This window comes from Zingiber officinale, chromosome 7B (genome assembly GCF_018446385.1).
Source record: "Zingiber officinale cultivar Zhangliang chromosome 7B, Zo_v1.1, whole genome shotgun sequence".
In the NCBI taxonomy this organism is placed as follows: Eukaryota; Viridiplantae; Streptophyta; class Magnoliopsida; order Zingiberales; family Zingiberaceae; genus Zingiber; species Zingiber officinale.
The window spans coordinates 79,736,312-79,751,584 of record NC_055999.1 but is presented as its reverse complement, the minus strand read 5'-3'; the positions used below and the strand labels follow the sequence as shown (position 1 = coordinate 79,751,584).

The 15,273-nt window shown below is 37.7% G+C and overlaps 2 protein-coding genes across 3 annotated transcripts; one reads left to right on the top strand and one right to left on the bottom strand.

Moving 5' to 3' along the window:
- The first annotated feature begins 225 nt into the window (after window positions 1-225).
- On the top strand, window positions 226-1,163 carry LOC122004475 (peroxidase 19-like). Its single transcript, XM_042559356.1, has 2 exons — window positions 226-847; window positions 909-1,163. Exons 1-2 carry the CDS (start codon window positions 482-484, stop codon window positions 1,161-1,163), a joined length of 621 nt encoding a protein of 206 aa, XP_042415290.1. The 5' UTR covers window positions 226-481.
- Window positions 1,164-1,528: 365 nt separating this feature from the next.
- On the bottom strand, window positions 1,529-13,380 carry LOC122006101 (28 kDa heat- and acid-stable phosphoprotein-like). 2 transcript variants are annotated; one of them, XM_042561453.1, is made up of 8 exons: window positions 13,097-13,380; window positions 12,732-12,769; window positions 11,902-11,970; window positions 11,715-11,798; window positions 9,244-9,278; window positions 6,181-6,266; window positions 4,044-4,109; window positions 1,529-1,895 (listed from the first exon to the last, which is right to left on the bottom strand). In XM_042561453.1, the coding sequence occupies exons 1-8, from the start codon at window positions 13,161-13,163 to the stop codon at window positions 1,606-1,608; spliced, it is 735 nt and encodes a 244-aa protein (XP_042417387.1). In that variant the 5' UTR covers window positions 13,164-13,380; the 3' UTR covers window positions 1,529-1,605. The 2 variants fall into 2 exon arrangements, with proteins under 2 accessions (XP_042417387.1, XP_042417388.1); XM_042561454.1 differs by lacking the exon at window positions 1,529-1,895 and adding an exon at window positions 2,047-2,275 and having other exon boundaries at window positions 13,097-13,350.
- Window positions 13,381-15,273: the final 1,893 nt, after the last annotated feature.

Below are 15,273 nucleotides of genomic sequence, written 5' to 3'. Positions count from 1 at the left end.
TAGGGTGTATCAAAATTTTTTATATTGCCTCTTTCTATTTCAGATTGTGAACTGGAAAAGCGTTTTTAATCATTAAATAGCCATCCACTTTTGATTCAAAAGGGAAAACAGAAAAAAGAAATGTTCCTGAAATGCTTCCTATTTTTGCTACTTGAGCTCTTCATGTTCGAAAGATTAAAACGACTAAAAGCAACAAACAAATAAAAACATTATAAAAGAACAAGCAAAAAAATCAAAGACGAAGAAGGCATTGTTGATGTTTAATCAAAAGCTTCGGCCTTTTCACCACGCACAAGAACCAAATTGCCACAATAAACAACAAAACCATCTTGTCGCCTTCTCTTCTCAGTTTTCAGTGTTCACGGGTGCCTTCTCTTCTCCTCGCCTCTTCCTTTCTTTTTAGTAATCGACTATCCCACGCTGCAGCGCTAGCTGCGTTGCAATTTTTGTTTCTTCCGCCGGCCGTTGCTTGGGCTGTGCCATGGAAGGAAGCCGAGGGAGATTGGGTAGAGACGGAAGAAGAAGCCATTTTTACTCGTTTTTAGTCCTGTCGTGCCTCGTCGCTTGCAGTACTTGTGGATTCGCCGAAGGGAGTGAGGCCGGGAGTAATGTCACCGGCGGCGTTCGTAATGCTGCGAAGGGGAAGGGCAAGAGGAGGGCGGCGCCGATCCGCCACCAGCTCTCGCTCGACTTCTACGCCCATAACTGCCCGCAGCTCGACCGGATTGTCGCCTCCGTCACCGCCCAGCGCTTCCGCGAACGCCCAGCCACCGGCGCCGCCGTCATCCGCCTCTTCTTCCACGACTGCTTCGTCGAAGTAACTCTCTCTACAAGCCGCCACGGAGGGGCGCATTTTTATGCGGACACAGCTTCTCTTGCTAATGTGCGCGTTTACTTCCTGTCTGCAGGGGTGCGACGCGTCGGTGCTGATCGCGCCGAGCGCCGGCGGCGGGAGAGCGATGGCGGCCCCGGCGGTGGAGAGGGACGTGGAGGAGAACAGGAGCCTGCCGGAGGAGGCGTTCGAGACGATCGAGATGGCGAAGGCTGCGGTGGAGAGGCAGTGCCCCGGCGTCGTCACCTGCGCTGACATCCTCGCCGTCGCCGCTAGGGACTTCGTTCACTTGGTACATTTTTTACTTCTGCTATTTTTAAAGTTTTTTTAAATGTCTTATAATTGTTTTTTTTTCTCTTAGGAAAGAAAAACTTAATTTATTTAATTATTTTTTTCCTTACCATTTTCTGTCTGTCTCGCACATGCATTTTATTTGGATGTTTCTTATAATTTAAAATTTGATTTATTAATAAATAAATAAATAAATTTATTTAATTAATTAGGCGGGAGGGCCAAATTACGCGGTGAAAAAGGGGCGCAAGGACAGCCGCGTGTCCTTGGCAGCGAAGGTGAGCCCGAACCTGTCGCGGGCCAACTCCACCGTCGACGACCTCCTCCGCCTCTTCGCCGGCAAGGGCCTGAGCGCCGTCGACCTGGTGGCCTTGTCGGGCGCCCACACCATCGGCTTCTCCCACTGCGACCAGTTCGTGGGTCGCCTCTACGACTTCCGCGGCAGCGCCACCGGCGGCGACCCTTCGCTCGACCCGCGGCTCCTAAAGGCACTGCGCATGTCGTGCCCGCGCGCCGGCGGCAACGGCGACGTCGTGGCGCCCTTCGACGTGCGCACGCCCTTCGACTTCGACCACATGTACTACGGCAACCTGGAGGCCGGGATGGGCCTGCTCGCCACGGACCAGGCGCTGTACTCGGACAGCCGAACCCGGCCGGTGGTCCAGGAGTTGGGCCGGGACAAGGCGCGTTTCTTCGAGGCCTTCGCCGGCGGCATGGACAAGATGGGCTCCATCAGGGTGAAGAAGGGGAAGACGGGGGAGATCAGGAAGGTCTGCAGCAAACATTTGTCATCCCATTGAATTCATTGATTTCCATGTTTTTGGGAAGCTAGTAATAGCTACTTTATTGGTTGTTTCGATCAACAAAAATATTTAGTATTTTATTTTTTTTATTTTTCAAAATACTATCACATTGCTGAATTATTAGCACAAGGCGAACAGAATAGTCATGCTGCATTATTACTCGCGCAAGTATATTTAAGTAGATAACACATGAACAGTTAGTTCACCATCTACTTTTTTATTATTTATTATTCATTATTATTTATTTATTTTTATTTTTATAGTTTTTGACAATCTACTATCTTACAAGTACTCGTTATGGGGCTTGCTCAGCCCTACGTCTGGGTGCCAGCCTTCTTCAATTCTCTAGCTGCAAGAGCAAGAAATAGATCAGTTCTCTGCAGCTTGCAAATTATGAATTTTATTTAAAAATTTAAGCTTTAAGTTTATTTCCACAACTTCTCCTATACGCAAGAAAATAGCAATGAAAAAACAATGTGGCACTTGCGCACTTTGCACCGGCAAACATGCATCATCTCGAGTAACATTCATGCATATATTAGACAAGTTGCGTGCCACCTTGTTGAATCTAATGAGTCCTGAGACTATGATATCGTGATAGAATATTTAAATTGTCAATCAAACATTCATAGTCTGATCTCTAACTATAATATATTTGTAAGAATTTTTACATATTTGTAAAATTTTTTCTTTAAATGGAGGATATAATTAAAAGATGTTGGACTATATAATTAAAAGATGTTGGACTTCTGGGTTGATCGTCATATGCACTTTTCGATTTACCTTGCCGGCCGATGAAAATTTTTTGTGAAACTGAGCCGGTCATCTAGGAATAATTATTGAGGATAACTAGGATTATTATTATTATTTTTTATTGTTAAATTTAATAAACGAATAACAATGCATCGACATAGGTCTGAATCATTAATCAAAACTAAAAGCTCAAGTTGAGCGGCCCCTACGGTTGTGTCTAGGGGTGCAAACGAACCGAATCGAGCCGAATATGCAGAAAAATTTAAGGCTCGAATTCGGCTCGAAATAGGTATATTCGAGTTCGAGCTCGATTCGAAGCTCGAAAAATTCAAAATATTTGATTCGAGTTCGGTTCGAATTAGGGCTCGGGTTCGAGTTCAGCTCGAAATATTCGAACATGTTCGCGAACTATTCGAATTATTGCTCGAAAATAGGTTCGAAAGGCTCGAAATTTATTTATTTAATATATATTTAACTTATATTAATAAATATTAAGGCTCGTGAGCGGCTCGCGAGCTGTTCGAACAATATCATTTGGGCTCGAGTTCGGCTCGAAAAAAAGTTCGAACATGTTCGAGTTCGGCTCGAATTCGATAAATTCGAATACGAATCAAATATTTTTCGAGCCGGCTCGAAAAGCTCGCGAGCCGGCTCGATTCGTTTGCAGCCCTAGTTGTGTCCCAACAAAACACTTCATTGAGGTATACTAAAGGTCAAGAATAAGATACAAACACAAATCTTCTTCCTCTCTGCAACCAGACTTTTGGTCATCGATTTTGTAGACTAACAGCAAATGCGAACGACCTTATTTTTGAACCAAGTTGACTATGGAAATTGATCTCATCCTATCCCAGAGAAAATGTTGGATTCAATTGAAAAACATCTTGGGTCAAATGGAGCCTTACCTATGTGGTTCAAGATAGATGGTCACTACAGTATGAGGAGGTGCATACCAATATATAGGACCACTTTCTAACAGTCCATTTAGAATGTTAAAATGCTTCACGAATCAATGAGTAATCTTGTAGTTTGGTAATCATTCTCTAATAATTAAGAACTGCATTGCTATTATTTTGGTATAGTTTCATGAATAAAATCTTATAATTTTTTTCATTTAAATTGCAAAGTGTCTCCATGCTATAATGGATGTGAACTATTCCATTATTTGAGATGGGAGTAACGAGATTAAACGTCTCCCAACAATGCAAAAGCTCTATAAGTTACGTACACTAAATTCCTACTTTTACTATGTTTTGTTACTACATCTAAGCGTAAAATACCCGAGGAACTCATATCTTCTGACTCATGATAAAGCTAGAAAATGGAGTGAAGCAAAATACTTAGGTGGTGAAAGAAATACATACCAGCTTTCTCCTCTACTCGTTTTTTAGCTGCTTCAGCTCTTTGCCGGCGTACCAAAGCTAGACGTTCTGCAAAAGGTGAATGTTGATCAAAAACTATACTAATTGAAATATATATTGAAAGTTTCATTCTTAAACATGATTGCATATGCAAAAAAAAAAAAAAAAAATTAACAATGAGGTGAAATATGTAGTTATTGGGCTTTCATTATTCAAATCACAACTCAATTTTGTGGAGGTTGGTTTGACTTCCATTTCCATAAAAGCTCCATGATATGGTGTTTAAGGCGGTGGGCCCTTTTGGAAGGGGTTAAAGCTCAGGAGGTCGGCTGATGTGGAACTCAAAATTAAAATCAAAAGGCGGTCAACTTCACAGGAACAGGAGAAGGTTCGACCGAACCTCCAGGCCGACTTGACCGTGAGTCACAGTCCTATGCACAGACGAAGTGTTAGGCTAGGGATTCGCCCAATCGGGCCCTCCGATTGGTTTGGCCTCAAAGACTGATCTCGTAATCAACGATGAAGTATGATGAAATATGAAATCAAGTATCAATTATCCCGACCGAGTGCTCTGGCCGATCGGGCGTATGGTCCGATCAGATATACTAGACACCTGGTTGTGTACAATTTAAATGAAGAAGCCGAGTGAAAGTCGAGTCATCAACTACACACATAAACATTGATCGGGCACTGTTTGAGAGTCACAGTCAGTTGAATTATACAGTAATTTAATCAATTGGTCAAAGTAGTCAATTGTGGGTCCCATAGCCCAACAAAACTAGTACGTTTTTTTGGCCTTCTATGCCACAGAGGATAGAGGATATTCTGTAAGCAAATTGCACTTTCGAAGCTTCCAGCCTATCAAATCACATAGATTTGTGGGCTCATTTTAGGAAAGGTGTTAGAATCACTTTATGATCTGCCTTTTTTGGAAGTGCTTCGTAATTCGTGCATAAACATAACAGTGATATTATAAAAGGGGCCCTCATCCACAAGTGAAGGTATGCGATGCTACATATTTTTACACACTCATTGTTATAGTCTTTTCATTATTTCTCTCTTAAAACTGATTACTGACTTGAGCGTCGGAGAGCCAACGCCGGGACCCCTTCCCTGGCCCGACAATTAATGCTCTTTGTGACACGCAAGACGGCTTGAGGTCTTCGTTTGGTCAACATTAGGACAGGATCAATGGAGAGCAAAGTATCGAGCTAGTCATCTTACCAGCTTTCGGACAGGATCAATGGAGAGCTAACTTAACCCTTAAATTGACACATGCTTCTATTTACAGTCCAGAAGCCTCATGGCAACAAGAGATTAATCCTATTTATTGATGATTTTATAATAATAATGTGGTGGTGTTTCTTAGTTGAAAGTAAATTTTTTTTTACTCGTCTTCAATTAAAAGCTCTTGCAAGAAGATCAAAGTGGCTACAAAATAAGACTTTTAAGGACAGATTTGTGAAGGAGAATAAAGAATGATGAAGGGAAAAGATCTTCCTTTTTTTTTTTAATTGAAGCATTATACACAACAATCTACATCTTTAACTAAACAGCAACCAGGGCGTGAAGAAAATAAACCGTGTATGGAGTTGGGCACAAAAAGGAAAACAATCATTTGATTAGCTAAAGGTATTAGGTTATTGTCTACTTTCATATTTCAACTCTAAACAAAGATAATTTGACAAAAAGATGAACTGAAGATATTCATTGGATATAGTGATGAAATCAAGAATAATTGTTTGTTATCTCAAGAGATGTTATATTTGATGAAGCATCAACTCATAGTTAACAAGAAGCCTATCATATTCTCAACCTAAAAGTGAATATATTGAACTTATATCATTGCAAGATGAGGTCTAAATAAATAATATAACCATGAACCATCAGACAATCAAGATAAGTAATCAAGCAAAGTTTCTTCTAGATTATCTCTTCCTTGATCATACATTAGCAAAATTCTCCAACATTAGCTATTTACTGTCACTGCCAGGATGTTATTGTGACTTGAATGCAATAATGAATAAGGAAAAATGTAAAAATAGAATTTAGATTTTAATATGCAGGCATCACTTTAAGCAAACTTCTCTTTAATGTCCAAAATAAAGAGAATCAAGATGGAATAGTTACTATTTTTTACCTAAATCCTTTCGAGATTGTTCTGTTTTTCCTTGTTCTTGCAACTTCATATATCGCTCATGAGCCCTTTGTTTTTCTATCTCCTCTCTGTAGAAAAGAGTGAATCAGACAATACAATCACAAGCCAAGAATAAAAATATGATTGATTCAATTTGTCTCCACGGCAATATCAGACCACCACGTCTAATTTATACAATTTATTTTAACTACAACATAATGGTGTTATATTTCGAGATGCAAATAGCTCATTTTTTTCATTTATTATCTATTGTTAATTGAGGAAATGCAACCAAATAAATTGTTATCATCTATCAATGCAACCAAATAAATAACCTACTATTGTATATAAATGCAACTAAATAAATAATCAATATTGTTTATCATGCAACCACACATGTGGAAAAGAAGTGATTTTCACCTCTTGCACTACCATGAGCTTATTAGACAATTTGTCATAATAGCAACTATATACTATGCTAATTAGACTTGGGCATTGACTACACGAGTATCTGATACATGTATAGATCCAAGTGGCCAACACAATTATTTATAATTTTTTTACATGTGATCAATAGAAATATTAAGTGTTCATTCAAATGTCAAATGTGACATGTACAAAAGGTAGATAGGTAGATGAAGAATCCAAGTAAAAGCAAATAGTAATCAAAAGGGCGTCGATCATTTGTAAAATCGTCAAATGGGTGCCCCGTTTATGATTAAAGTCAAATGGACAATTAATTGTCCAAAATACTCTTACATTATCTGATTATTCAGCCGTGTAGAAGCTAGCAATTAATTTCTACAACTGTAGAAGCTAGTTGCTAGCTTCTACAACTAACAACTAGCTTCTACAATTGTAGAAACTAATTGCTAGCTTCTACATCAGACTTTGTATATTTTAATTTTATTTTTCCGAGTGATAACCTGGTTAAAACAACATTTCAACAAAAGGGCAACCCGGTGCACGAAGCTCCTACTATGCAGGGTCCCGGGAAAATATCCATTATACGCAGCCTTACCCTATTTTTTACAAGAGATTGTTTCCGATATTCGAACTCGTGACCTTTTAGTCACAGAACAACAACTTTATCGTTGCGCCAAGGCTCCCCTTAAAACAACATTTCAACAAGCAAAATAAATGATGGGGACTCTATGACACTCACAACATTTCAAATGAACATTATTTGTTCACGATCGACCGTGTAGAAGCAAGTATGTAGCTTCTACAATGTGTAGAAGCTAGTTGCTAACTTCTACAATGATGACTTTATATCATTTTGATTTTGCTTCTCTGAATGATAACCTAGTTAAAACAACATTTCAATGAGCAAAACAAACGTGTAGACTCCATGATACTCATTATATTTCAAATGTGTGTAGAAGCTAAAATGTAGCTTTTACAACGTGTACTAGCTACCGCTAGCTTCTACACGTTGTACAAGCTACTCGATAGTTTCTACAACAACGCTGAATCCATGGGTATTTTTGGGATAAAATCATGGGAGAGGTGCCATTTGACTTCCATTTGTTTTTTTTTTTTGAAAAAGGGGCGCTATATGATGTTTCTCTTAATTTGGGGCACCTTTTTGATTTTTGCCCTATGCTATTTGAGTAGATAACGATGTAGTGTGTATGGGTGTGTCAAAAGTAGATGAAAGATAACCATACAACAACTCTTAGGTGAGGTTTACATGGGCAGAAGGATAGAAAAGGAAAAAAGAAGGGGCATGAGTAACTCATGCTCCATGTATAGTTTGGTTCTTTCAATGTCACTCCTATTTGTCAATTGAGGTTAACTTGAGGATTCCTTTTTTGGAACCACTAGCAAAAGAAAGGCAAGCCTAAGAATTCCTTTACTTGGATGGGAAGTAAGGAGGTACAAGGGAGAGAATTACAAAATAACACATAGAGATCCATTAGTTTGTGCATCTTTTGTCTCACTTTCCCTCTTTTTCATGTCTTCTAGCCAAAGTAAATGGACCCTAAGAAAGGAACAAGTGAGAATAGAAATCCTCTACATAGAGGATAAAAGGTTGGATGTAAATGTATGGGGAGTGAATGGAGGATTGAGATTACATATTGCAGAATTTGTAGAAAAAGGAATATTAGTTGAGTGGGATAAGGCTGGATTGCTGTTGTTATTGTAGAAAATATAAATATTAGATTGAATTTAGAATGAGACAACTATTACATATATAGACTTATCATGAATCCCCTAAACGTAGAATTATCAATGTAATATTAAATCTACTAGACCAACAACAATATTAATCCATACCTCTAACATAGATAAAACACGTAGCTGCTTAAGCCATAACTGTCCCGGTTGAACATGGACCTGGTAGTACTGCTGTTGCAGAGTTTAGGAGGGTTAAGTGCAAGTATATGCCATATGAAATGGTTGTGTTGGTCCCTAAAGACACAGCTAGTCAAGATGTTAAATATCTTGCCTTTTTCCATAACAAATGAACCTAATGATTTTATATTTTGCTACATTAAAAAAGATAATAAAAAAATCCAGGGATGGGTTTGCACAGGTTGACAGGATAATTGCAGAGTTCATGAGCTTTCAACCTCCAATAGAAGTCTAGAGCAATAGAATCTTCAACCGCATTGTCTTATCTGAATTCCAGTAATGTCATGGAATCTGTATTGCACTAAGATGTACCCATTCAGGATTGGATGGAGGAAAATATTGCTGTTCGGAATATTTGAACCCATGAACTCAATAACATGGAATAAGATGCATATTGCCTCCTATCGGTACCTTCAGATATTGTCAATAGTTCAAATCTATTTAAAGACATCAATTACAACCGCTGCAACTATTTAATAAAACATCTAGCTCTCATTAAGCATTCACTGTTGCACAGTAGATCTCATTTACAGTCAAACAACACTGAAACCATTTATTATTTTAATCAGTGAATGATTTTCTAAATTAGAAAATGATAAGCAATCAATATCTGAAACATTTAAGTGAATTTGCAACACAGAGATATCACTTAGACTAATTCAAAGGAATTAGTGTACACATGGCAAAGGGGAAATTAGGTTGGCAAACCTCTCTCGTCTTGATAGTTCAATTGGTTCTTCCAGCTGCACAATAATTTCAAAATGTAAAGAGACAACGTATCATTTAAACTAGAAACATATATGGAAGTTGTCTAAAGGGAAAATCTCACAAGTGATACTCAAATTTTATTCAAAATAACTAATTAGTATCTAAGCGCTATCTTGGACTTAGTTATGAGTATCCGACCTGGGTATGGATCTGAGCGTTTCACATGACTATCTGTAAAAAGATTTATATGTGATCAATAGAAATCTCAAGTGTTCACTTGAAGCGTTGATGTCTAAGTGTTGGGTATCTAATATGGATATATAGGAGATACATGAAAAGTTGGTAATCAGGATTCGCTAAATTTCCTCCAAGACATGATGAGATTGCCCATTCTTCTATGGCTTGCACCACTGAGGAAAAGCACATGGTCCTCCCATTTTAAAACAAGGTTAACAGGATCAAAATACCAGATTGCACAAAGTCAATGGCTAGAGCTTTATATGCAGGGAGGAAAAAAAGGTTAATGCTTTAGATGAAGAAAAGGTTTGCTAGAATCTACAAAATTACCTAAATTAGAAGTAATTAGGTCCAATCCACTCCTAGATCTTATATAGAAAGTCTTCATCCCTTGATTAGTTGTGTGTCTTGGCTGCATCCATCCATAGTTATCTTGGCCATTGGATCACTTTGACGATCCATATCACACTAATTGGAAGCACTAGTTCACCTAAATCCATTGGTTCATTATGTCGCACCATTTGGGCCAAAACTAGACCATTGGCATGCAAATTAAGCAACCGTGGTTGATGGAAGGATAGCATCCTATATGAAAATATTAAATATACGCCTAAACACGAGTAGCAACGATTTAAAGTGTGAAGTTCACTAAAAAAGAGTCACATTATGCCTCATATGCACCATATAAGCCTTGTTTGATAGGCTTGCCATTGGGCGCAATGTCCATGCTTCTACATGCCATTGATTGTGCTTCTGTGAGATGCAATGCACCATGCTACACATGTGCATTGCATGTGAACTAGACCTGTCATGTACCATATGCTCACAAGGGATACAATGACTTCATAAGTCCATCTTTAACCAAGGCATAATTTTATGTAGGTGTGATTCAGTGTAGTATACCGAACCACCAACTCATATACCATTACCATAAAAAATTCAGTATAAAAAAATTTCATACTTACCAGAATTTCAGTATACCGAATTTTTGATATACCGAAATTTCGGTATGATATCAATTTCATACAATTTATAATAAAATTTTGATATTTGTATGATATACCGAAAATTTTGATATAAATCTTATACCAATACCGAAAAATTCTATATGGTATTATACCATACTGAAATTTTTCAGTATACAGTAAAATCAGTATATTTCAATACGGTAAACACGGTATATTAAATTTTCGGTATTTTCCCCACACCTAACTTTATGCAAGTATATATATTTAAATATTTTAATGTACCTCCAAAATTCAGATATGAGATTGAAATTCTACAAAAGCTCTCTTCTTATTTTTCTTCCTTCTCTATAAACCTCTTAGAAACCGATTCTTATTTTAGAAAATTCCAACACTATATTTAAACTTTAAAGTCTGTGCATTTTGCCTCCTTAAGAGTTAGATCATGTGACTGATTGTGTTGTCATCATTTTAAGGTCTAAATGGATGCAATTGATTGGACTGCATGTATCAAATATCAAAAATAGTGTTACTAATGATGTAATAAATTTATTGCCATTGTATTTGATTTTACCTTATTTAAGTATCTATTCCTGAAGACTAGTTAGGCTATTTTGCTACTGAGAATTTCATTATCAAAGTATTGAATATGGTGAAAATTAGAACAACTATAAACTACAAGTTTCCGCTTTCACAAAAAAAACATGCTATGATACAATATGTACAGTTCGGATCCTCTGCCCCCAAATTTTTCTATCCACGTGTCCCTTGCCGATCTGACGGACCATATTACATCCCAAGGCATCATGGCATCCTTAAGATGTGTGCAGTATCCTCGTGATGTGCAATGTATCCTTGAGATGTAATCTAGTCCGTCCGATCGGTAAGGGGACACGGGGACAGAGAAATTTGGGGACAGAAGATCCGAACTCCAATATGTACAAGGCAATATCACTAGAGCCTTAACTATAATAACAAGATCAAAATTTTAATATGGAAAGTAACTAGAATGCCTACAAAAGATGGATGCTTAATAGAAGCAAAAGTGTAGTACCATGATAGAAAAAGGACTCGTAGTCAACATCATTGCACCAAATTTTGTGTTATTCACGACCAAAAATTAGTGAACAAGTTGACCACACCTAGTGGGATAAGGCTTGATTGTTGTTGTATCAAAATTAGTGAACAAATAAATGTCACCATATCCTTTAGATTCTAGTTAAAAATTCAGCAAAAAATATAAAGTAAAAAAGAAGCCTTACAACTTACATTAGTTTCTTTAGCTTTTGAGCTTCTTGGCTTTACCAAGTTCGGATTTTCAATCTCAATGAAAGGAATTGTGCCCTTCCTTCTCTGCCAAGAAATACAAAATAACATCAAAATAAGATAAATTCACAAAGGGAAATCAATACACGAATGGAAAAAATAGAAGGGCATGAATGACTTGGATTGTCACCTCAACTATATCTCCAGACTCTTCTCCACTTTCATCAGAATCTTCTTGTTTATTTTGCACAATTTGTTCCTGTGACATTTAGAAGAACATAAATATATGGACAAATACCTTTTTGCCTATTTTTCTTTCTTTTTTGCAAATTACAGTGCTAATAGTACGAGGCACAGGAAAAATTAATACTTCTACTTGAAAATTTGAGCTCCGCTATGAAAGAAATATTGCAGACCCCCTCCATAATTACCTTAGTTAGAATTGGGAGAAGTACATAATTCCTTACTCTTATACAGGAAAAGCTAAAAGCAATTACATGTAGCATATAAAAAAATTATTCAAGATGGGTTAAACTTTTCAAGGAACATTCTTGTCAGTAGATTTGGTTTCAGTATTTCACACAAACAGACAGACCTCTATTTATTCATTAAGGACTAACTGCACTGCTGACATCCTTCCTACAGTCACAGAGAAGGCCATATTGGAGAGCATCCAGGTTTTTTGACGCTAAAAAATTGGACTAACAATATACTTTTCCAGCCACCAAAAATAAATATCACCAACTAGTGAACACGAAATGGTATTTTCTCAATACAACTGGATGCGCAATATGATTTTCAGAGAAAAATATAATTACATAATATGCATCCTGTATGTAAATATGAATTCAAATTTAGGTAGACTTGCTCAACTATCTATCCCCAACAACAAACAAAAAAAAAAAATGAAATCTGCACTTAAGTGACAAGAATTGCACTACATAAGAGAATAACCAACAGGACAATTGACCATAAACTTCTACTACATGGAAGTTATATCAATTTACAGAAAGAGAAAACCTGTTTAAAGGAGCGAGGACGAGCTGATCGGCCCGCTTCTGCAATAATTTGACAAGCAGATACATCTCAGAAAATCTTGTATTATTTCTAGCAATATATAGTTGTTCTTACAAAAAAAATTCGAGATAAATAAACCAACTATTTTGTGCATACCACGTCAACATTATCTTATCAACATGTAAAAGATGGAGAAGAATAACAACACCAAGCACTCGAACAAGAAAGATCGAAGGGAACGAGACATAAGAAGTGTGATAGGGCAGTGGTATGAAAAGTTCCAAACAGAAATCAAGAAGCTATCCAAATCCCAAATGGAAGGATGCATGTCAAAGATGGGGGAGGGGAGCAACCAGAGCGTATCTTACCCAACTCCTCGAGCGTGGAGAAGTTCCTTCGGCCCGTAGGCTTCGCCTTGAACTTCCCTCGCCCCATCGGCAAGGACCTTCGTTCTCCGACTAGCGCTTCGTCTCCGGCGGCGAGCCACTCGCGTCCTCTTTAAGCCGGGGCGGGGAGAGGCGAATCATCGAATTTCTCTTTGATTAGGGGTTCCGATGTAAAAATATGTGCGTCCATCATCATCTGCCTGCCGTCCATCGAACTCTCTTGTTGGGATCGGACGGTCGAGGATGAAGAAGTGAGGAATCCAGCTTCCGAAGTGGGCATGATAGCTGAAGATGGTTGCGCTTCTTATACTCCTCTCGTTACGGTAAATCACAGGTCAATTTGCCTAGGGATGTGAAGCTTCCGGAGTAGCCATCGAATTAAGCCGATACTATAAAAATTTTCCTCAAACGGGATAATAAATCTAAAAAAAAATTATTATTTAGATGGACCTCCAGAACGCTTTCTAATTTAAATTTTTTTGTAAAAAAATAGACACCTGAATCAATTAAAAAAAAAAAGGCAAGAATTTGTGGGTGGTGTCAAGTTTAAGAATAAAGTAGCAGATGCTTTTACTTTTGCTTTTCTAAATATTATTCTGTTTTTTTCCTTTAAAAAATAATAAGAAGAAGAAAACAAAAACCATTCTCATGTTGAGTTGTTGATCCTAACAAGTGGAGGGTATAAATTGGGTGGATATTATCATATAGAAATTATTTTAAGTTTATTATGTAGTTTAATAATCATTAACTAAATTTTAGTATGTGTTAGCCATGAATAAATCCTACCAAACTAATTTAATTAAGATATGTTATTTACATAGCTAAGATAGTCTAACTATGCTTGATTAAATGCATTAGATAGTAATGCAATAAACAGTCTTAGTTATAATCAAACAGTTATGATCATATGAAATCACTTACAAGTTAGTATTATGCTCACCAAAAAAAACTCAGGTGCAGAAATATTTGCGATGTATTGCAGACTACAGCAAAAACAAATGTTTCAGAGTTCAAACTAGATACATGAAGTAGAAAACAGTAGGAATCACCTGCCAATTCAAGTCATTGTCTGTTCGATCAACATAGCATACCGCATGATGGAGTCACAGATCCATATAATCTTGCTGCGACTTTGCATCTATCTTTCCAGTGCGCTAAGTAGTCAGTTGTCCTTCAATCTATAAGATACATTCAGAAATCAGGAATAAACAGAAGCTATTGCCAATAAGATTTACATGGAATAGAGTAGATGGCATGTCGATACTCCAATTTCTAGAAACAATCAACCTGCTCTGCTACAACAGACTTTATCTTAACAGCCTCAACATTGCGGCCTCCACCAATAACTGAGTCAGAAAAATGCAACATCTAGTTGCATCAAGCATCAAGCATCAAGCAGCAAGCAGGCTATATGTAGCCACTTGAGGCAAAACAAATCAATAACAGAAACAAGGTTGATTTAGTAGCTCAAAGGTTGCTAGTAGTCCCTTATGTTCCATAGCCATCATTTAAGCTTTCGATAGTATAAGCAGGGTTCTCATCCAGAGAAACAGTCTGGTTGGGAGTATGCTTGGTGTTTGGAATATTTTACTTTTGATCGACAGCCAGTGGAGGTTTATATAAGTTTTCGGTCATATCATTCTGATTTGTTCTTGTCTTGCTCTTGGAATTCTTTTTCTGATCCACAATGTTAACTGCTTTTAGTATTCCCATCTGTTGCTGCAGATCCATGAGTACTGAGTTACCAGTCAACTTTGCTTTGGAGTTTTTCTTTAGATCAACAAGTTTGAATTCTAGTCTGTACAATGCAGAGGCCTCGCAATCATTGACCTCGTACTCATACATGTGCCACTCATAGTGAGTGGTCCTGGATCCATATAGTAGGACCTTTTTAGGCCCCCAAATAGTGAGTGGTTCTCGATCCATATAGTAGGATCTGTTGGGATCGATGTGCCCGTTAGAGGGGGGTGAATAGCGTCTCACCCAAATCGATCGCTTCCTATAATGTTAGTGCACAGCGGAAATACAAAAACAAATACTAACAAGAGAAAGCAAACCTAATATGTTTATTTAACGTGGTTCGGAGATAAAGCTCCTACTCCATAGTTGTCCGTAAGATGGACGATCCCGATCCGTCGGTGGATGACTCCCCGGAAAAC

Coding starts and splice junctions, on each gene's coding strand:
- LOC122006101 (XM_042561453.1), bottom strand. CDS start 13,163: ATGGGGCGAGGGAAGTTCAAGGCGAAGCCTACGGGCCGAAGGAACTTC. Junction 11,971..12,731: donor GTCCTCGCTCCTTTAAACAG/GTTTTCTCTTTC, acceptor TAAATGTCACAG/GAACAAATTGTGCAAAATAA. Junction 6,267..9,243: donor GAACTATCAAGACGAGAGAG/GTTTGCCAACCT, acceptor TCTTTTCTACAG/AGAGGAGATAGAAAAACAAA.
- LOC122004475 (XM_042559356.1), top strand. CDS start 482: ATGGAAGGAAGCCGAGGGAGATTGGGTAGAGACGGAAGAAGAAGCCAT. Junction 848..908: donor CTACAAGCCGCCACGGAGGG/GCGCATTTTTAT, acceptor TCCTGTCTGCAG/GGGTGCGACGCGTCGGTGCT.